Raw genomic sequence first — 22637 nt, forward strand, 5'->3', positions numbered from 1 at the left:
TCCCCCTCCTAACCCCTCCCCCCCAGGTGAGTCACCATTACCTTCCTCACTTCCAAGCTGCAAGGGCCCTTTCCTTTACCTCTATAATTTTTTTCCTAAGCCCATTTCTTCTACACATTATTTCTACCTCTGTGATTTTCTAAGTAAATGTTCACTTATAGTTTGAGTCTTGATTCTGAATTCTTTCCTAACCAGAACTCAAGTATTGAGGTTGCTGAACCCAGGTCCAGTCTGATCCCACCAGTGTGGTGCTGTTTCCGAGGACAACAACATATGTATTAAAAAAACAACCAAAAACAAACCAAGAATATATAGGTTCAGTACTATTTGAGGTTTCAGGTATCCACTGAGGGTCTTAGAACATATTCCCCACAGGTAAGCAGGGACTAATATACTAAAATACAGCCATAGGGTCTTGAATAAAACATTATTGTGAAAAAAAGTTGAGCTCTACAGATTGCTTTTTACCAAACTTGTCTTATTATTATTTGTCTTTGAAGGCCCAAGACCTGGTTCTGCCACTTCCTAGTAATGCTCTCAAGCTTGCATATTTCTTCCAAGATTCAGTTTCTTCATCTATAACATGGAAATAATAAACACTTACCTTCTACAATTACTGTGAGCCTTACATTAAATGACATACTGCCACCTACACACAGATGAAATGTGTTTATAATATGTAAAAATTATTGGTATATCCTATGAAAAGATTATTGTATATTAAACTTTGTGTGTTAAAAATAGAACCATATAAAATGTCACATAGGCATGCAGCCTTAAAAAATCAACTTTATTCATAATTATACCCACAAATTTTAGTAAATTTACCACATAACAATTGTGTTAAAAATCAGAAAATCTTATGACTCAGTAGTGTAGATTTTGGAGGGAAAAATTCCACTTTAATTTATGGGAATGCTTTATAAATCGTAAAGTACTAAACAATACTAACTGTGTTTTCATTGTACTATCATCCTGTTGGCTTCTAGAAGAACTGGAGATGTCATCAAATTAAAATCACTCAACACATTAAACTACAAATTTTTATTCACAGGAATTCAATATGAAATTTACTTATAAAGGGAAGTCAACTTTCTAAGAAGTTACAACAACATAAATAATAGACATTAAGTCAACAAAGATAACAAACAAAATTTTTAGAATTGTTCCCACAATTTCATCTTCCAGACTTGTGGGGGTAGTAGTAGAAATTAATATCCAGTTTCTAGATGTCATATCCAGAATGATCCTGCTTCCTAGAGGAAAAAAGAGAGAGGTAGCCTCAATTGAACACATTTATAATTCTGATTTTTTTAAAAACTAAGTCTAATATTTGCACTGTAAAAAAATAGTGATGAGGAATCATCTTTTAGGCAAGACTCGGCATATTTGTAACCAACCAAAGAACTAAAATGTTTTACTCCTTAATGAATTAAAATATCTTTCATGCACTCATTTTGGCTACTTTATGTCATAATCATAGATTTTTCTATATCCCAAACTTGCCTCTCTTTCTCAAAGAAACAGCTCAACCTCTTTGTAACGTATATAAATGTCTAATCCCTCCTGTATACATAAAACTAATATTGTATGTCAACTATAATTGAAAAGTAAATGTTTTAAAAAAGAAACTAGCCCAGCCCGTGTGGCTCAGTAGTTGAGCATGGACCTATGAACCAGGAGGTCACAGTTTGATTCCCAGTCGGAGCATATGCCTGGGTTGCAGGCTCAATCCCAGTGAAAGGTGTGCAGGAGGCAGCCAATCAATGATTCTCTCTCATCATTGAAGTTTCTATCTCTCTCTCCCTCTCCCTTCCTCTCTGAAATCAATAAAAATATATTTAATTTTTAAAAAGAAACTAAACAGCTCAAGGAACTATCAAAATAACTTCTTTTTTTATGTTATCAGTATTTATAAAGTCTTATCTGCTAAGTCATTTACATTATTTTACAATGGTATCGGTGAAACTGTCATTCTTCCAACCCATAATATAGTAGGTATTACCAGGAAATGAAAATTGGAAAACATGGAAAAAGGCAGGTAAAAACATTTTTTTTTAGTTAAAAAAAAATGAAACACCAAGCCCTGGCCAGTGTTGCTCAGTAGTTGGACCATCAGATGAGAACCAAAGGGTCTCAGTTTCAATTCCCAAAAGTATGTACCTGGGTTGCAGGTTCTACCTCTACCGTGGGTAGGGCGCAGTCAGGGCATGTGCGGGAAGCAGCCTATCAATTGTCTCTCTCACATTGATGTCTTTCTCTCTCTCTGTCTCTCTCTCTTTCATCCTCCCTCCCTCCCTTCCACTCTCTCTAGAAAATCAATGGAAAAAATATCCTCAGGTGAGGATCAACAAAATAAAAAATCAAACAACAAAAGGTCTTTTTCATTATCTTGATTTTTTCCCCTCAAGATCCTCTGACTCATATTCTGGTCATTTAATATGATATCAATCACTTAATTTCCTCCACATTTCAGTGTTAATCAAACAGTTTAAAAATAGCTGGGATTTTAAAAAGTATAATAGAATTTGTAAAGTGTAAATTTGTGGTCGGGTTAACATACTATTGGAGCATTTTACCAAATGTCAGTCAGGTAGGGAGGTTAGGGTTAAGGTTAGGGTTAGGGTTAGGGTTAGGGTTAGGGTTAACTCCTTTTTCAGGAATGCAAGGTCAACTAAGGAATTTTCAGACGCTTACAACAAAGTTTCTTTTTTTTTTTAAAAAAAATATATTTTATTGATATTTTACAGAGAGGAAGGGAGAGGAATAGAGAGTTAGAAACATCGATCAGCTGCCTCCTGCACACCCCCTACTGGGGATGTGCCCGCAACCAAGGTACATGCCCTTGACTGGAATCGAACCTGGGACCCTTCAGTCCACAGGCCGTCGCTCTATCCACTGAGCCAAACCGGTCAGGGCTCAAAGTTTCTTATAGACACTCAACTTGAAATGAACATCAGTACTCTTAAAAAGTGGCGAGTTTGGGTTAGTGCTATTTTCACTCAAAAGCAAAAATGCAGGTTGAGTTTTAAGAGAGGAGAAAAAGAGGGGAAGGTAGATGAGATTTATGCAAGTGTCATTATCTCCCACTTTTAGCAATCTTGATTAATTTCTGTAATAAATAGCCTCATTCCTAAAGGAAGAAATAATGTGCCTCAAATTACACAGCAATGACTAGCAAAGTAAACACCTAGAATTTCCCCCACATTCAACATTTTGCCTATGCTACAGAAACAAGGGGGAAGAATAACACAAGGCTTGCAAAGTGGCTTTCTCTCCTATAAACTCCGCTGCCAGATTGTTTCCTTTGTTTGTGCCCCGAAGGGTACCTTCAATTTCCTCCAACAACAGTAAGAGAGGGACTCAAATAGGAAGTGAGGGAAAGACGAAACAACTGGTAAAGACTGAAAAGTAGAAATCCATTTCTCACCTGACTCAATTCCAGGTTGTGGCAGATAACACAGCTCTTTGGTTTCCTCTCTGTCTGCTCTTGCTAGAACAAAGTGCATTCAGCACAGGTGGTCTCTTAGCAACCTTGGATCCTGGGTCAAAGCACATTAAAAGGTTTTATTGGATCGTGAGCTAGTGTATGAAGCTGAGGGGCGGGGAGCCTGCATAGAGAAACTCTAAAATTACTCTCAGAGAGGTCAGGACGATGTTGAAGGGTGGACTTTTGATTTCATTTTATCACACAATTGTGTAGCTAAAAACTGCACCTTTAACAGTAGAGTTAAATTGAATTCTAGGATTTTCCTGTCAGGGCAAACATTCACGATACTTTTTAAAACAACAATTCTTCCGGAGGTGGGAGGTGGAGAGAATGGGAGAAATGTTGTATAGTGTACATACTTGTAACTAGTAGATAAATAAATCCTGAAGACCTAATACATAGCACAGTGATTATAGACCAAACAAAAAAAAATACAACACTATTATGAACATTAAACCTTTTAAGAGACTTGATTTAGTTATTTCCAACTCTAGAAGAAATGACAATTACGTGATCCAACAGAGATGTTGGATAATGCTTGTATGGCAATCATATTACAATATAAATGTATCAAGTACAATGTTGCATGTTAAATATAACTCAATAAAAAAATTCCTAAAATTATTTAAAATATTTTTGCTTCAATATCTACCATGACAACAAACTTCTTTGCCTACATAATAGAACATAACTCAGGAAATTGTCTGCTATAAATTCTATAAGTTTTAAGATTTTTATTATTTTATGAGTAAATTAGAAAGTGGAGGAGTGAATTTACTACAAAAAACCAGGCCATGAAATTCAGTCACAAATGGAAGATTTTTTTGTCTAATAAAATGATGATTATTATATGAAATAATAGAAGCACAGCTTAGAAAATTGTTAAAACATTTAAAGATGATTCAAACCAATACCTATGACCCCCCAGCACAATCTTAGGTATGTACCCTGAAGAAATGTATGGCTATCCATACCAGGAAACATATTCAAACATTATTTATAATATCTTCACCCCAAATGCTCATTAGTAGATGATAGATAGATTCATATAATGGATTTTTTTTAAACAATAATGAGCTACAGCTACATACAAAAACAGAGTTGCTTTTTAAAAGCATAATTTGAAAATTTTTAAAAGCTGGGCCTAAAATAAAATACACAGTGTAAGTATAATCATGTAAAGCAGAAAAACAGAATTAAAAGTACATGGTTTCAGAAACAAAATAAGAGAACAAACTGATGGTTTCCAGAGGGGAGAGGTACAGAGAGATAGGCAGAAAAGGAGAAGGCGATTTAAAAGTACATACTTCCAATTATAAAATAAGTCATGGGAACATAATGCATAAGGAATATAGTCATTAATATTGTAATCACTATGTACAGTGACAGGTGTTACTAGATTTATTGTGATGATTACTCTGTAAGGTACATAAAGGTTGAATCACATCTGAAACTAATACAATAGTATATGTGAATTATAATGAAAACTTTTTAAATTAAAAAAAAAATGCAGTTAAGTGCTGCATATATGGGTGGCAACAGTGTAGTGGCAAATTTGTCCAGAAAAGCAAGGCATTGGCTACCACAAATTCAGGATGGTGATGGTAAGTGAAGGGAAAGGCAAAGATGGGGACTTCCAGCAATGCTTCATTTCTTGTCCTGGGTGTGGTTACATTGGCAATCCCTTTTTAACTACTTATTCAACTCTAAATAAAAGTTTCATTTTCTATATGTATGTGAGACTTTACAATAGAAATATTTAAAAAATAAAACAGAAATAACCTACAAATGTGAATGGTGGTCATAACAGTCAAGTTTGGGTGGAATGACTGTGATCTTTTTTTTCTGTTTTTGCTTTTTTCATTTCTCATATTTTTCATTTAAAATAATGTTGCTTAGCTCTGGTCAGTGTGCTCAGTGGTTAGAGTGTGGGCCTGTGCATCAAAGGGTGGCAGGTTGGATTCCCCATCAAGGGTAGTATGTGGGTTTTGGGTTCGCTCCCCACTTCTGGTCTGGGTGCATGGGGAGGGCATCCAGTCAATGTGTCTCATCTCTCTCTCTCTCTTTTCCCTCCCTCCCTTCCACTCTATCTGAAAAGCAATGGAAAAAAATATCCTCAGGTGAGGATCAACAACAAAATAATAAATAAAACAATGTTGCTTATATAACTTTAGAAAACTAAAGAAATTAATCTTCTTTCTTCCTTATATATTTAAAAGTAATATAACCTGATTTTATTTTTGTCAAACCAGTCATTTAACACATGACGATATCCTGGTCTTCTGTAATAAATGCACTCTTTTGCTAAACAACATGTTCTTGTCTCGTTCAAAATACTCATGAGAAACAGGAATGTGCTTGATTCCTGTTTGGTTCTTCTCCATGATGTCAGATCTGTTTATAGATCTAAATCATTGGAAGGACACAAATTAGTATCATCACAAGTCCACAAACACACTCAGATTCTACTGTGGGTCAAGTGAGGAGGATCTCAGTAGGTCGATTTACATTAGCTAGAAGCTTAGTAACCAAGTGTTTCTTCTCTGAGATTGCAGGGACATTCTTTTGGGAGAAAACTATTTAACAACAGCATATTTTAGGGAAAAATTTTGTTATTGAATAAAACATACACCAAAAATATAAATAAATTTCAAACAAGTGAAGTATCCTAGAACATGTATAGTGTGACTAGCTCAAGACCTCGGTCCTATCTTGAATCACAGTATTTAAAAATCACAGTTAAAATATAATATCACCTCCAATTTCTAATATAAGACATTGTAGGTTGTTTTGGGCCAGATATATTTCATAATCTCAGATGATTGCAAATAATTTCCCTTCCCATTTGTATGCCTCTACCTACCTTTTTTCTCCTATTTCCAGAAGATACTGGGAATAAATTTATTATTTTATAGAATGTTGTACTGAAAATAAAACGAGTACTCTCTTATCTAGTTTTTAAAACTTATCTTTATTTTTTCTTTTGATTCCATCAAGATTCCAAATAATCTAATTCAAATTGAACTGTTCATTGTTTATTGAATGGTTGAACAGTGGTATCCCACAAAGTAAGTTAGACAAACAGAGAGTAGTGGCAACCTTTGGTCTCTGGGAGTTAAACTTCATTGTATTCTCTGTTCTTCACCCTGACATCAGCTTGTAGGGTCTTGATTAAAACCTTTACAATCATATTTTTATATAAAATAGGGTTTCTAAAATCAACTCTGACTCCTGAAACCATAAGAAGAATGTGTTGGGGCCCAGCCTGCATGGCTCAGAGGTTAAGCATCTACCTATGAACCAGGAGGTCATGGTTCGATTCCTGGTCAGGGCATATGCCCTGGTTGCAGGCTCAATCCCCAGTGGGGGGTGTGCAGGAGGCAGCTGATCAATGATTCCCTCTCATCATTGATGTTTCTATCTTTCTCTTCCTCTCTAATATATATATATATATATTTCTTTCTGTCTTTCTTTCTTTCAAGAAGAAGAGTGTGTTAGTTAAATGGCTAGGTCCCCTGGCAAAAACAAAACAATGCAAAACAACAATCTCATCTATTATATAAAAGTAGAGGCCCAGTGCACCAATTCGTGCACAGGTAGGGTCCAGGAGAGGGGCCGAGGGCGGTTGGCCGGCGGCCCTGCCCCCGATCGGGGTGTTGGGGGCTGATTGGAGGTGGGGCTGGCCAGGGGGAGAGGTTGTGGGAGGGCTCCAGGACGTGCCCCCTGGTGGTCAGTGCACGTCATAGCAAGTGGTTGAGTGGCCTTAGCATATCATTAGCATATTATGCTTTGATTGGTTGAATGGACAACCAGACACTTAGCATATTAGGCTTTTATTATATAGTATTATTCCTACTAATTATTTCCACTGAGACAGTGGTTCTCAACCTTCTGGCCCTTTAAATACAGTTCCTCATGTTGTGACCCAACCAAAAAATTATTTTCGTTGCTACTTCATAACTGTAACGTTGCTACTGTTATGAATCGTAATGTAAATATCTGATACGCAGGATGGTCTTAGGCGACCCCTGTGAAAGGGTCGTTCGACTGCCAAAGGGGTCGCGACCCACAGGTTGAGAACCACTGCACTAAGACATCACCCCTTTCTCAAATTTTCTTCTATTATTTCCCATATTAAGTGTGGATTCTTGGTCAAGACAAAGAACAGAACATACTTTGTAAAGTCTTTTTCAACTAAAAGAAAAACACTTTTCATTGAATTCAAGTTTATAATCTTAAACATGAGTCACATTTCAAAAATATTTTCCTTTTTGACAAAAATGTGCTTATCCTACTTGTTTCCATTAATATCTAATAGTCAAGATAATATTGACAGAAGTTCCCCAGAGACATATGTTAAAAAAAAATGACACATAATTGAAATCTGTCCATTTCTGCTTAGCAGGTCCCTTAAGTATAATAATGACTCTTTGTTGAGGCCATGTGCCAGGCCATGCTATGCTCTATCAGGACATGGAGCAGCCACCCAGGCTACTCAGTATTCCAAGTTGGAGCCTGGATACTACTAACTTCTCCAGTCCCCAGATGCCACCTTCTTTCAACTACACGGATTTACTAATGTTTTCCAATTAAAAGTCCCGTTTGAAAAGATCTGTATTCCAACGGAAACCGACTGTACTGAAATGGAAATATCCACATGTAATTATTAACGGCCACTCTCTTTCTTTGATCCTGGCTCTTTGCAAAAGTGAACCACTGGTTGAACAGTAGGGTGGACAGTCTTGCAGTTATTCTCTGGGCCTGATGACCCTGGTTTTGCCAGAATATCTTTACAACAGCTGTTGTCAGATTATTCATGTCAAAACAATCTGTTCTTTGTAAATGGGACATTCACAAACCACCACTAGCAACCAGGGTAGCTGAAAGTACAGTTTTTCTTTTTAATCTATTTTTCACCAGCTTTTACTACCTGCGATTTCATTCTTGTTTATTAATTAGTTCATTACCTTCCCACTGATCAACTTATAACTGACAAGTTTCTCCCCTTGATCTCCTTATCATTAGCTGGACAGAGAAATAACAAGAATGCTTTTTGGACATGGTGGTTGAGAGATGGGTCTGGAATTAGATGGATAGGGCTTAACTCAGATCTGCCACTTGCCATGAGACCTTGGACAAGTTACATTAACTCTTCGTGCCTCAACATGTCTATAAAATGGGGCGATAATAACAGTACCTACTTCTTAGGGTAGTGTGAGAATTAAATAAGATAATAGTGGTGCCTAACACATAAACACTGAATAAGAGATGGTGACTATTATTATTCATTGTCATTTAGCACATTACCTTGTAGATGGTACCCTTTGAATGAATCATCCTTTTCAGGTACTTTTAAGCACCTAAACATGCAAAATTATCAAACACCTACTTATCCTTTGAAACCCAATGTTACCTCCTCTGTGATCCATCCTAACTTCCTCAGGTAGAATTTATTGCTCACTTGTCTGTAACATTTTGTAGCTCATGATACTGTATTGTGGTTGCTTGCATGTACCACCCCATAGGTAGTTGCTGTCTTCCTCCTAGGAAGTGGGGAGGGCCTTACTTACCCATCCTGGACCCCAGTACCTCATAATAACTGCATGGAAAGTAGAAGATTTCTTGGAAAACTGAAAGTGCATGTTGTTCAAATTATCATTACAGCAAGAAAAACACATATAAGAGTGAGAAAAAGTAGGTTTACAGCTGTTAATATGCAAAACAGAGTTTATTCTTGTATTGTTATTTATTATTGTATAGTTTGTCATTATTAGTTATTATTTCATATCCTTACTTATGATTTATCTTTTACATAATGATGGCTGGTAATTCAACCTACTTTAGCCCACCCCTGTATATTAAGTCTACTTTTCCCAGCAAATATTTTAAAAATAAAATCTCAAAGTTGGGTGTTTTCAATATGTCTCTATATGGAAAAGGTCTCTTTCCCATAAAAGTAATATTCAATAAAGTATCTTTTAGAAACTTCAGAATCATATGGTAATTATGTCTTGTTGGTGTTTTCACTTCTGTGGGGTTTTTTTCTTCTTCTTGTAATTAGGAAACCAAGTCAAGTTGTTGGAAGGCAACAAAAATTTGGCACTGGCCCTACGGGTTTTAGGATAGGAGTGTCCTGTTGGGATGGCTACTGTTTCTATGGTATAATGAAGATTTGTCCCCTTAAGACTCATGAAATGGGTGCTGTGTGGCAGGGCAGGAGACATGAACTGAAATTTGAGTCATTCGGAACTTAAATGAAAAGTTGGGCCTTTTTAATAGTAAATGGATTTTGTTTGTTCTGTAAATTTCTAAAATTGAGTTCAAGTTGCATTTTCTGAACTAATTAAGCTTCATTTGATTCTCCCAAAGCTGAGTTATGTGAGAAAGGAAGTGTAATGTACATCTGAAAAATTAAGTCATCAATCATATGTGCCTTGCATGAGAGAAAGCTTGAATGAGAATCATAATAAATGGCATGTGGCTTTATACTTAAACGACTGCAGACATGATTACTGTACCTTGTTTCCTAATTAAAATAGGAGTTCAAGGAAATTTTTCTCTTTCCAGCTAAAAAAAACCCAACAGTGGTGAAGGGTCTGAAATATTACAGAAATGTTGGCACTGGAAAAGACATGTGAAATTTTGTAAACTTCTCATGTGACAAATGAGAAGTACAGCAACTTGTCTGAGGTCACAGTTACTTTCCTTCAGAGCTACTAACATAACTAACTGCCTCAGCAATTTTTCAAAATTTCTGATAAATTGGATTCTGCGTTTCATGAGATGTAACTATTTGGAGATAGTCTACCTTCATCAACTCCCAACTTCTTTGATTCAGGCCAAGGTGAGACCAAAGAGTCCAGAATAAAGGTGGTCACAAGTGAAAACTAGAAAACTTGGCCGGGCAGACTCACTAGGCACAGAACTTGACAAATTGGACTTCAACTGAAAACAACTTGGGCTTTGTCACACATGGTCGGTGGAGTGGGGAGCGAGCAAAGGTCTTGGGGCCAGATGGAACTGGTTTTAGATCCTGGTTCTGGCTGGTATTAGCTCTGTAGCCTTGGACAGGCATTTAACCCCACCAGCTACCCCATCTGGAGAACAGAGATAATGCCTCTCTTCCAGGGGGTTGAAAGGATTTTATTCATAACTACAGTTAAGAAGGGACTACACATACTTGGACTCTAATCTCATCAAACCTTGTGAGGTGAGTTATTAACACTCCTATTTCCAGAGAGATTAGGTAACAAGATCACACACCAGGGATAACCAGGGATTTGAATGGAGGTCTGTTTGGCTCCAAAGCCTTAGTCTCTGCAGTATCTCAGGACTGGAAAAAGTTATGACCAGAGCCCAACATGCCTGACACAGGATAAAATAGTGGTTGGTATGAAGAAGCAGCAGAATCAGAAATATGGCAGCTCAAGTACAGTTCAGAGAGGTGAGTGATCAGGTGGACAAGAGGAAAACCTGGTATTCCAGACGGACAGGGGGCCCCACACCTGGGTGGTGGAACCCCTCTACTTCTTTTCTCTTCAACTGCACCTCCCACACCTTCTTTCTATGCCAACACCTATCCAGCCTGGGCCTTTCTGAGCCATCTACAACCATGTCTCTAATGTTTTAAGTAACTATTTTAACCCTAAAATGAACTATTTTTCTACACATGAACAAACATCTCCTCTCAACCATCCACTACCAAGACTCCTAAGGCTGAGATTTCCCGTGACCACATTCCTGCCCCAACAGGAGATTGGACATTGCCCCTAAGAAGACATAAATTATTCAGCTACAGGCATTTAACATTAAGAAATATTCTAGAACCAAAAGAATCAAAATGTTTTCAAACTTCCTGCCAAGTTCCCCAACCCTCTCCATGAATGACAGCTGTAGTGGACTCTTGCAAGCTCAGTGAGCTGCCCAGGCCCTGGCTGGGCCCCTGTCCCCCCAGGCTTCAGCAGGAAACCCCAACACAGCAGTGCCATCCAAGCCCCATCCTCTGTGGAATGAGAAGTGGGACGGGGCGGGGAGGTGTTTGTTTTTTGTCTTCAGGATTCATACATCCAAACAAGTGTCATCACAGGTTTGGGGTTGGTGAGTGGAGGACAGGAGAAAATCTCCGGACCTGTTTGAGTTCTAAAAAGCATTTGCCAAAATCTCTTAAGCTATCTTCTTGGCCAGCAACACATACTCCTCTGCATAAACGCATTGGTAGTGATTTTTTATTCATGGAGGTACAGGCGTGATATCTGATGCTAGCTAAATGTTCGTTGGAGTCCAATTTAGCTGAGAGGATAGATGACCAGGTTGGGGAACCCAATTTCCAGTTAATGAAAGTCTGTGACTTCTTTTTAGGCAGAGTTATTTTTCCAACATTTAGCATAGAACTCGGAACAAAATAGGCGCTCAATTTAAAACAATGTGGGGTGGGGAGGATAAGGTATGACTTTAAGGTGCCGTTTTTCTGTGCCTTACAAGCTCATTACATAGGAGGTGAGCCCAAGTAAATCACTGAGTCGTTTTCCAAGAATGTACAGCCTTCCAAGGGGAAGTCTGAGCAATAATGCTCATTTCTGGTAAATAAGTTTTGGGTGGGAAGGCCCCTGTGGAATACCGACAGCATCCTGTCCGTACTTCTCATGTATCATGGAACAAGCTCACTCTGATTTGTATCATGAAATGTTTTCTATCTTCTACAGTTAGAGCTTATTGGCCCATTGCTAAGTTAGCACCGTGTTTTGCACACTGTAGGAATTAAATAAAAGATTGCGGAAGGAAAGCTTATAGAGGAAAACAAAAACTCCCCCTATCTCCTGAGTTACAGGGTGACACTTGGGCAAGTGGGTATTCCCTGAAACAACCCTCCTTTCTGTCCCATCCAGACTTAGAATCAAATCTAGCAAGGTGGCCAACCAGTCCTTTGTAACCATAGCCAAGAGACAAATTTTAGAATGCTGATTAGAGTTGAGCAGGTAAGTTTATCAAACAATAGCTTATGCTTTGAAATTGTTTTGCAAGGTTCCCCACCATCGCTGATCTTAGCTGTAGCCTAATGTTATGAACTGCTAATCATACACCACCCTTCAAGGCTCCCGTCCTCAGCATTCACACAGCCTACACCATCCTAAAGATGAAGTTACTAAAAGCAGTAAAAGCTAATTATTGTCTCTACTAGAGGCCTGGTGCACGAAAATCGTGCACAGGTAGGGTCCCTAGGCCTAGCCAGTGATCAGGGCTGATCTGTGGGGCAACTGGCGGGGCGATCGGTGGGTGGGGGGAACCCTCCACTGGCACTCGCCTTGGCTGGCCTAGGGCCTTCGGGCTGGGAGTAGTTCCTGTGTTGAGCGTATGCCCCCTGGTGGTCAGTGCACATCATAGCGACTGGTCGTTCTGCTGTTCAGTCAATTTGCATATTAGGCTTTTATTATATAGGATAGCTTAGATTAATGTGTTCCATCAAATACCACATGGAAGGTTCTAGGTTTAAATTTGAAACAAATGAGATGACTGAGAAAATTCAGGTCCTGGATTTATTGGGGTGACCACTTCATAAGTTATATAAATGTCTAGTCATGGGGTTGCACATCTGAAATTAATATAATAGTGTATATCAACTGTAAATTTAAAAAGAATAAAAAATTTAATTGAAAAAAGAAGAATCAGAAAAAATTCAAATGGGGGATTTCCTAAATAATGTTACCATACTTGGCCACTTACTTTCATTATGAGTAAACCCCACTACTCCGTAAAACAGGTGATGACTGTTATTTTACAAACAAGGAAAGGAGGCTCAGAGAGGCTGACTTCTTGGGTAAGGTCACACTATCTATGAATGGTCCAAGCTGGGGGCTCAATACCAGGCGGGCATCTGCCTCCTTCCAGTTTACTGTAATGCCTCCCTTATACATTTGATCTAGGCTCCTGACGCACATTTCAAGGGAACTGAACATAAGTAACCAAAGCCGAAAGCTGTATTGATTTATAGTCCTGCAGAAGGACCGGAGAGTCAGGTTTCATCTCTGCCCATGAGGACCGAGCTGGGCACCGGCCGTTCTGGGCAGCGGGGACCTCCTTTCCAGACAGAAAACACAGTGACCTACTTTGCAGGGCTCTCCGAAGCAACCGTTAAGAACGGCTTCAAAGACAAAGCCTTTGGTTAAAATAACAAGAAGGCATTGAACCCGTGGCACAAGACAGGTGCCCTCTCTGATCCAAATCTCACACATGGAAAAATGACAAGACCCACGTCTCCTGTCCAACACTCCCCTGTGATACTTTCCACGTGTGAAATTTCTCTTTGAAATCAGGGAAATGCTCTGTTTGGAGAGGAAACACGGGGGAGACAGGAATATCAAGCATAGCCACAAGGCTGGTTTAAGTCATTTATATACCATTCATCCCTTGCTTCTCCTCCTGCCTTTATTTAGCTAGAAGGAAATGGAAAGACTAGAATTCTAATACATTAATTTATCTGCTATTCAGCTTTATAAAAGTTGGAGAGATGCTGAAATGCAGGGAGGGAAATAGGATTCATGAATCTAAGTTTTAACTTACTGTATTCTCTCTCTGCCAGAAACAGAAAAGTCAGACTAAACTTTCCTCCTATATCAACATTTTAAAATGCTACATTTAAAAAAAAACAAACACAAAACTTACTGTTCAGGGGTTAGGGAGCGAAGTCCAAAGTTGAGGAGATGATCGCTCTCTTTTGTGAAAAACACCATATGCTCTTAGGTGGATCAGGAGAATCACTGGGCTGTTATTAATAACTGGCCTAGAGCTTTATGAAGAAACATGAGCCAGACCATTACGGGAGGAGGCAAGTGGGAAGGAATTGACAGACACAGGTGGGATAAATTATGAGAAAACTATACTTAGGCCCACGCGGGAGCTCAAATACCCCATGAGGAGGGGGTCAGCCCTTTCACAATCACTAGAGCCTATGTCAAACACTCTTTAAGAATTCACCAACCAACTAACAAAAATATCCTTCCTGTTCAACTCTCTTGTAAAATGACGTGACTCATTTAATGTAATACTATCCTCTGTTCTTCTGAGAAAGGCTTTCTCAGGGACATACGATTATCTTCTCAAATTTATATACTTTTTTTCTGTTTACACTGATTTCCCCCATTTAAAAATATATATATGAACCAATGGATTTTCAAGTGCCCATTATCAGTTTTTTTGAGATTTATTTACTTGTGAGCATATCGCCTCTCTCCTTTAGGGATCCCAAAATAATTCCTGGCAGTGTGTGTGTGCATGTGTGGCAGTGTGTGTGTGTGTGCATGTGTGGGTTGTGTGTGTTGGGGGCAGGGAGGTGGATCTTGGGAACCTACAGAAGCAAAGTCTGAAGAAGAGAGTGTAATCCTGACCAGGATTACTGGTTTGTAGAGGCTGTCCTCTCTTGAAAGCCGTATTTCAAAAAAGTCCAAGTTTATACCTCCACTACTCCCAGCAATTGACATTAAATTGTTTGGACTACTAACAGTGTGTCTTCAGATCTAAACTATATTAAACACTGGCTCTGTACAAAGTGTTGAAAGAAAAATGATGATAAGACATAAGTTACTGAAATATATAAAGATATAAATTGAAGTAAACAAATGCTCATCAAATTGCCATGTTCTTTAGGTTCTAGCTGCCTGTCGCCCTGGCTCAGGCCTGGTAACTGTCCTTTTATCAAACTAAACCCTTTTTCAACTAACTGCTGGGGAGCCCCTCACTACAAACCTCACACAATGGAGTGTTATTCTGCTGAAGTAATTGCCAAAAAGAAAAACTAATAAATCAGCGACCACTGATTTAATAGATGGGTGAGAGTGCGTAGAGTAGGAATAGAACCTAAATTTTTTTAAATACTCTGGTCAATTTAATATTTTTGAGTATCCACTGAATATATGTATCTTTTAAGAACCTATCCACATACTATGGCAAAATATTTTGTTCATTGTACAACACAAAGAGAAGTTTTTTAAAGATACAATTTAAGAATTTTATCTTGAGGCATAAACACTCCATTCTGCAGATGACTAGGGAGTAGTTCAGCACCACAGTCCACCACTTATCAGCTATTGTGGGTTGAACTGTGTCCCTCAAAAATATATGTGCACGTCTTAACCTGTGAATGTGGCCTTCTTTGGGAATACCATGTGACAAAGGAAACAGATGCTAGAGTGATGTGACTACTAGCCAAGGACTCTCAGGCAATTCTTAAAATGAGGCCCTCTGCTTGACTTCTTTTCCTTATATGTGATTCATAGAATCTCAGAAATTCCAAAGGACTTTAGTGGTCTCCTAACATTGCCCTTAACAGATGAGGAGAGAGGGGACCCAGAGATTCCAGTGTTTGAATTCTAGTCTGATGTCTACTGAAACCTCCTTGAGCCAGGCTGGGTGGACTTGACAACCTTAAGGAACTCAGCCAAGTGGGCAAGACAAGGAAATAGATGAACACACTCAACAATTTCCCCAAACCTATACCATGTCTTGGCACTGAGCTTGCAAATGCCATTCCTTCTGTCTAGCAAACTTTTCTTCCCTCAGTTCCTCACTGTGGATTTTTTTCCATCAGTGAAATCCTAGTTTCAACATTACCTGCTCTGGGAGGGTTTCCCCCTACAACCTAGTATGGATTCCTTGACCCACGTGTCCTCCCAGAGTGCACTTTGCTTATCTTTCTTGTAATGCTTTTTTGCCTCTTCCCCCAACATGAACATAAGATCCTGATGACCACTTCTAGACCTTGGTTTCCACTGTCTGTCCCATTCCTAACATAAAGCAGCCCCTCAGATGTTTGGAGGTGTGTGCAGAGCACAAGGGCAACAGGTGGGAAGACTGACTGATGACAGAGGTGATGCCAGGGCCAAGTTCAAAAGAGAGGTAGAAATTCACCAAGGAGTCAACAGGGAAAGGCATTCCAGGGAGAGCTCTTAACAGGAGCAACTATGGGAAGAGTTGGGGCGGGGAGGGTAAACTGCATGTAGCTTGCATTGCTGGAAGACAAAGAACAAGGCAGAAATGGCCAGAGATAAAATTAGATTAAGCAGGAATGCATTAAAAAAAAACAACTTTAATATTCTGTTTCATCCTTCCTAGCAGTTTAACTCCAACCAGGTTATTTAACCTCTCTATACCTCAGTTTCCTCACTTGTAAAATGAAGATCTTAACAGTCATCCTCACATAAAGTTGTTGCAAGGACTGAGTTAACATGCGGGGAACATTTAAAAGAACAAGAGTAAGAACTAGGGAAGTGCTTGCTATTTTTATTATATTAAAGACTTCGTCCTATAGGCCAGCTGGGGGCTCATGCTTCTATTCTCAGCAGGGGCTCAATGTGGTCAGCTTTTCTTTACAAAGATTTGTGGGGTTGGGGTTAGTGGAGCAGGTCAGGGCAGAAAAGCAGCTGGAAACTATTTTCTACAACAGCCCAGGAGTGATAAGGACTGAAGTGACTTGGGACAGGAATGGAGGGGACGAGTAGGATTGAGCAGCCTTTAGCAGGCAAAATTGGCAGGATTTTGTGCCTGGCTAGAATTGGGTGGGAAGAGATTGCAAGCAGTTAAGGACGCCCCCCAGATTTCTGGTTTAGGAAATTTGGGTGGGAAAGATACAGAAAGACAAGGAATATGTGAGCACTTTCTATGCGTCAGACTCAGAGTTAGACTCCTAATGCCAAGAGACGCTGAGGAACTGGCCCAGGGCCACAGCGAGTGAGCAAGTGGCCGAGGGAGACTTGAAACTCTGTCTCCAGTGGCCAAGTGTGTGCACTTTCCAACACACCCCGTTGCAATCCAGGAAATGGGTCCTACCCAGGGGTAAAATTTCTGCCTTTCACATCACAGCTCTTAACTCATAAAGAGGATCAATAAGGAAAATTCAGGCCCTGAGGGAGGTGGGGGGGGGGGGCTTTTGAACTTTTAGGGCTTCCACACCCACCCAAAATAATGTGTCACCTCACATTGGCAAATTCCTTTTGTTCCATTTATTTTCATGTCATAAGTGTTACACAAACTTGAATACTTTGCCCCTCGCGCCCATTTTTGTTGCTGGAGGCAGATCTCTCAGGTTTATGTCTTACCTTTCTTTAAAAAAGTGTTGCAGTCTAACACTGCCATTGAGTATAAGAAATGAAGAGCAGAATCTCTGCCTCCGGCCCCAGCCTCACAGCTGAAGGTGGCGGAGGAAGCCCCAGTGGTTTTGGTCCCAAAGAAGCTGTGGTTGTGGGGGAGGGGCCAGTGGGAAGACCTGCCTCCGCATGGTCTTCGCAAGGACCAGTTCCCGAGGTCCAGGTCCCTACCGTCCTCTGAGAACTACATCGTAGACACCGAGGCGAGGGCAAGCAGGGACACAGCAGGGCAGGAAGACTATGATCACCTCCAGCCTCTCTCCCACCCTGACAATGACATCCTCATCAACAGCGCCGACAGCCTGGGAAACATTCCTGAGAAGGGGACCCCGGAGGTGAATGAAGAATAAAGCCCTTCTGCCTGCCCCAACGTGCCTATCATCTTCGTGGGCAAGAAGGACTGGAGGCAAGAGGAGCATACCAGGAGAGCGCTGGCCAAGGTGAAGCAGGAGCCCATTCCGTCTGAGGAAGGCCAGGATCAGTGCCTGTGGCTACCTTGAGTGTTCAGCCAAGACCCAGGATGGGGGTGTGGGAGGTATTGGAGATGGCCACTCGGGCTGGCCTCCAGCTCCGCAAGAATAAGCACCAGAGGGGCTACTCCATTCTCTGAGCTACCCAAGGCCTCCCCCCTTTCGCACCAGTTCTCCCTCCACAAGGTTCAGAAGCACCCTCTGTCCCCATCCCCACCCTCTTATGGCTACATGCTGAAGGCTCCCTTTTTCGTGTCCCTCCAGCCCAGGAACTGCATGGAGTTTCCCAATCCCCCAACCCCAGGGCTGGTGGTGGCAGGCCCTGCCTCCCCCGAGCACTCTGGGTACCTGAGGCTGGCCCTGCTCTCCCTCCAGAGGAAAATTCTCCTGCTGCTGCCTGGGTCCAGGGGTGGGGCTCTTGGTCCCTTTGGCCTTCCCCTGTGGGAGGTATTGGAGATGGCCACTCGGCTGGCCTCCAGCTCCGAAAGAATAAGCACCACAGGGGCTACCCCATTCTCTGAGATACCCAAGGCCTCCCCCGTTTTGCACCAGTTCTCCCTCCACAAGGATTCGAAGCACCCTCTGTCCCCATCCCCACCCTCTTAAGGCTACATGCTGAAGGCTCCCTTTTTCGTGTCCCTCCAGCCCAGGAACTGCATGGAGTTTCCCAATCCCCCAACCCCAGGGCTGGTGGTGGCAGGCCCTGCCTCCCCCGAGCACTCTGGGTACCTGAGGCTGGCCCTGCTCTCCCTCCAGAGGAAAATTCTCCTGCTGCTGCCTGGGTCCAGGGGTGGGGCTCTTGGTCCCTTTGGCCTTCCCCAGACCATCATCACACATCAGTACTTTATACATCTCTGCCTCACAGGAGTGTGTCTGGGGTAGGGGACTTGGAGGGTGTAACCCAGAGTCGGGGCCCGTTATTTCTGCTTTGGCTACACTTGGTGGGGGGCATGAATAAAAAAGTCACAGACTTGGACATGTGTAAAAAAAAAGAGGGAGAGAGATGAAAAACACCCTATGGAATTGCGTATTCAAGCTGTTTTTAAGCATCTTTTCCCCAATTTCATTTCAAAAAGCTGGTTGGAGGTTTGTTTGTTTATTGACTTATTTATATTAAACTAGAGGCCCAGTGCACGAAATTCGTGCACGGGTAGGGTCCCTAGCAGCCGCCGACTGGGGCCTCCCTTCCCTTGGTTGGCTGGCCTGCCCTGCCCCCCAATGGGGGGGGGGAGGCCAAACAGGGGCAGGGCTGGCTGGGGGGAGGGGCCGCAGGCAGTTGGTCAGCCGGTTCCGCTCCCTGGTCATACTCCTGGTCGAGGGGACAATTTGCATATTAGCCTTTTATTATATAGGATTAGGAAAAATGTCAACTCCTGGTTGAACTCTTGGTCAAGGGGACAATTTGCATATTAGGCTTTTATTATATAGGATAGAACCTGGCTTGATGATAACTGTGTGTTGAATGAGAGTCCCTGTAGTAAGAAAACCCAGCAAATCCTCAAACAATAAAATTCAAGAAGCAACACATTCCCTTCTCACAAGCTCAGGGCCCCTCCAATTGCCCTTGGAGCAGCAGAAGGAAGTGTTCCTCACACGCCAGGCTCCAGACATCTCTGCAAATGCAGCTGGAGTGGGAGAGAGTCTGATCTCATTGGTACTTAGTGGATTACACAGGGTCCAGGGTGGCTATGGAGCTCTTGGAGGAAGGGTGACTGGCTTCTTGCAGGGAGGCTCATGCAAATGAAGGTAACTGGCAACGGTTGGTACTAGCGGATTACACAGGGTCCAGGGTGGCTACGGAGCTCTTGGAGGAAGGCTCATGCAGGGAGGCTCATGCAAATGAAGGTAACTGGCAACGTGCCCCCAAGGAACTGCCCTTTGGTCCTTGATAACACTTATCAGGAAATTAACTTCCTGTCCTTAATCAGCCCAGGACTTTTAAAGAGATGAGACTGGCTTGGGCATGTGGGGGACAAAAAGGAGGAAGTGATAAAGATCAGTTATCAAACTCTTGTGCAGTGTCTCTGCCCCACCCGGTTTCCATTTCTGGGCAAGTTGAGGGAAGGTTGTGTAGCTGATAGAAGCAAGTGGTGGAGCGTTTGGCCCAGCCTCTCAGATATGTCATCACCTTTTCAAGGTGAGAACTTGATAAGAAGAAGCACAGAAGCACAGCGTTCCAAATCAGATTGGGCAAAACAGAAAAGTTCTGAAAGGTAATCCAACATCTTTTCACCACTACTGCCAAGAAAAAGAAAAGGTCGGTTTTGAAGAACGCAATTGTCTTCTTGTAAAATTGCATTTTCAGAAAGTGAATGTTGACCAAGAAAAACTTAGGGATATGACAAGCTAATTTGACATCTATCATCAGCACAGTCCTGGGGCTGTAAAGCCATGGAATGCAAGAATATATAGTAACAGCCTGCATATATTGAGAGCTTAACTTGTCCTGAGTTCTAAGTCCCTGTTGTAAGAACTTTCTATATAGTGACACATTTATTCCACACAACTCGACGAGGAAGATGAGACGGACTCCAAGTGGGATGCAGTTTACCCAAGGACCTCAGTGTCAGAGCCAGTATCTGAAATCAGGTCCTAGTGTCCATCCTCTGAAAATATAGATAAGTAGCTACAACAAAAGCATGTTTTGACGAAGAAGAAAAAAAAGAAGCCACACCTATCAAATGAATTTACTCTGGTCTCCTTGTAATCAGATTGGACCAGAGGGTAAATCTTCAAGAAGTATAATTCTTAGAAACTGATTAACCTGGAGAGATAAGATGAGTGTTGGCACCCTGTTTATATATAAGCGGAACTTTCCTTCAGAGACAGAAACGGGCTCAAACATGCTTATAGATAATTCCATTTATGGTGCAAAAACAAAGAAAAATGTAACTCTTGGTGCAGGCTCATAGGAATTTCAAGTCAAACCTGGCTCTGAGTTTGAAATGTGGGTATTTTTATTCTAACATTGGAAGAGACTCTCCAATGCATAAAATGGGCCCAGTTAACATGAATAACCTGCACTTTGTCTGAATGGTGATAAAACTTATTTAACAATTGAGGATCTTAACGTCAATGTAAGGTACTTATTTTCCTAAAGCACACAGAGAGTAAGAGAGTAAATAATATTTAAAAAAAAAAATCACTTGGTATTTGCTTTGCAAATGAAATCACTACTTTCCCCCTCCAAGCTGCTACGGTTTCCATCTCAGCAAATCAACTCCTGATGGCTGGGCCGAACTGGTCTAAAGTATCTTTTATGACTAACGAAATAAAAGGAATTAAGAACTTCTTTTCAGATGAGGGTCTGGAATTGGAAGAGGGAGCTCCTCAGATTAGGAAGGGAAGATGGCTGGAAATATGGGCACCAGGAGAATGTAATCAAACTTATGTTGGTTATATAGCTCAACTGTCCCTGTCCTAGACTAGAACCATGTCAAATTAACAAATTTAGCCTTAAAAAGAAGTTAGGAGGAGAGGAGAGAATGTTACAGGTTTTCCCCATCCTACATCTATTTAATTACTTTTAGTGAACCCTTTGTTTAATAGCCAAGATTAAATATGTGATGATTCTTTTAGAGATGGAGCTCAGAGCATCAGGAATGTGCTTCCCACACCCATGTGGACACTTAAAACATTTTCTTTAATTTAAAAAATTTTAAATTTTAATCATGCACAACCACCAAGAGAAAAGACCCAAAAGTTGAATCTCAGATTTCCACAAAGAGATTGAGTTCAAGTAAAATAAAACCCAATGATTTCCTCTCCCTAATCACATTTTTAAACTCATGTGTACTAATGGGGTCTCATTCCATACTTAAGTGTAGACTGTTTCTTTTGGAAGCCTCATTACTGAGGTACCTTTTTTAATACCCCAACCCTATTATGGTCCTGAAGTTCTATAAAGTCAACCCAAAACATAATGACAGCAACATCACATCTTTGCTAAAAAAATCGGAACCCCACAGGACAGCTGCAATCAGTGGCCTTCTCCAAGAGAAAGGGAAGCCCCGATCATGTCAGACTTATTACCTGTGGAAACGTGTAGGTGGGAACAAAAAAGAGAACATTCTCTTGTTTAACTTCACCAGGACATCAATCATGCCAATCCAGTTACCCAGAGTCAACAACTCATAAACCCATAAATTTATGCTCAGTTCAGAACAACTTCTCACCTGTCTCTCATTTTGGAGGGAGGTATATGAAATACTGCTGCCTTGTCCTGCCTGGAGTGGCTCGGTTGGATGGATGTCGTCCCGTACACCAAAAGGTTGCTGGTTGGATTCCTGGTCAGGGCACTTGTCCGGGTTGCTGGCTCCATCTGTGGTGGGGAGTGTGCAGCCAATCGATGTTGTGCTTTCACATCAATGTTTCTCTCTTCTCTCTTCCTCTCTCTCTAAAAATCAAGAAACTATTCTTAAAAGTATATTTAGCTGCCTTCTTGCAAAAATTAGAATTTTCAATGGTGGCATCTCTAGCACTGACCTTCCCAAGACTCCATTTTCCCTTTCCATTCTTAGAAATCTCTTGATCCCTTCCTCT

At 40.9% G+C, this 22637-nt stretch overlaps 1 protein-coding gene across 2 annotated transcripts; it reads right to left on the reverse strand.

Moving 5' to 3' along the window:
- Positions 1 to 1029: 1029 nt before the first annotated feature.
- MRLN (myoregulin) lies at positions 1030 to 22408 on the reverse strand. 2 transcript variants are annotated; one of them, XM_014538714.1, is made up of 4 exons: positions 22271 to 22408; positions 14150 to 14273; positions 3431 to 3542; positions 1030 to 1256 (listed from the first exon to the last, which is right to left on the reverse strand). In XM_014538714.1, exons 3-4 carry the CDS (start codon positions 3507 to 3509, stop codon positions 1096 to 1098), a joined length of 240 nt encoding a protein of 79 aa, XP_014394200.1. In that variant the 5' UTR covers positions 3510 to 3542; positions 14150 to 14273; positions 22271 to 22408; the 3' UTR covers positions 1030 to 1095. The 2 variants fall into 2 exon arrangements, with proteins under 2 accessions (XP_014394200.1, XP_014394201.1); XM_014538715.1 differs by lacking the exon at positions 14150 to 14273.
- Between the last annotated feature and the right edge of the window lie 229 nt (positions 22409 to 22637).

This window comes from Myotis brandtii, unplaced genomic scaffold (assembly GCF_000412655.1).
Source record: "Myotis brandtii unplaced genomic scaffold, ASM41265v1 scaffold196, whole genome shotgun sequence".
Lineage (NCBI taxonomy): Eukaryota > Metazoa > Chordata > Mammalia > Chiroptera > Vespertilionidae > Myotis > Myotis brandtii.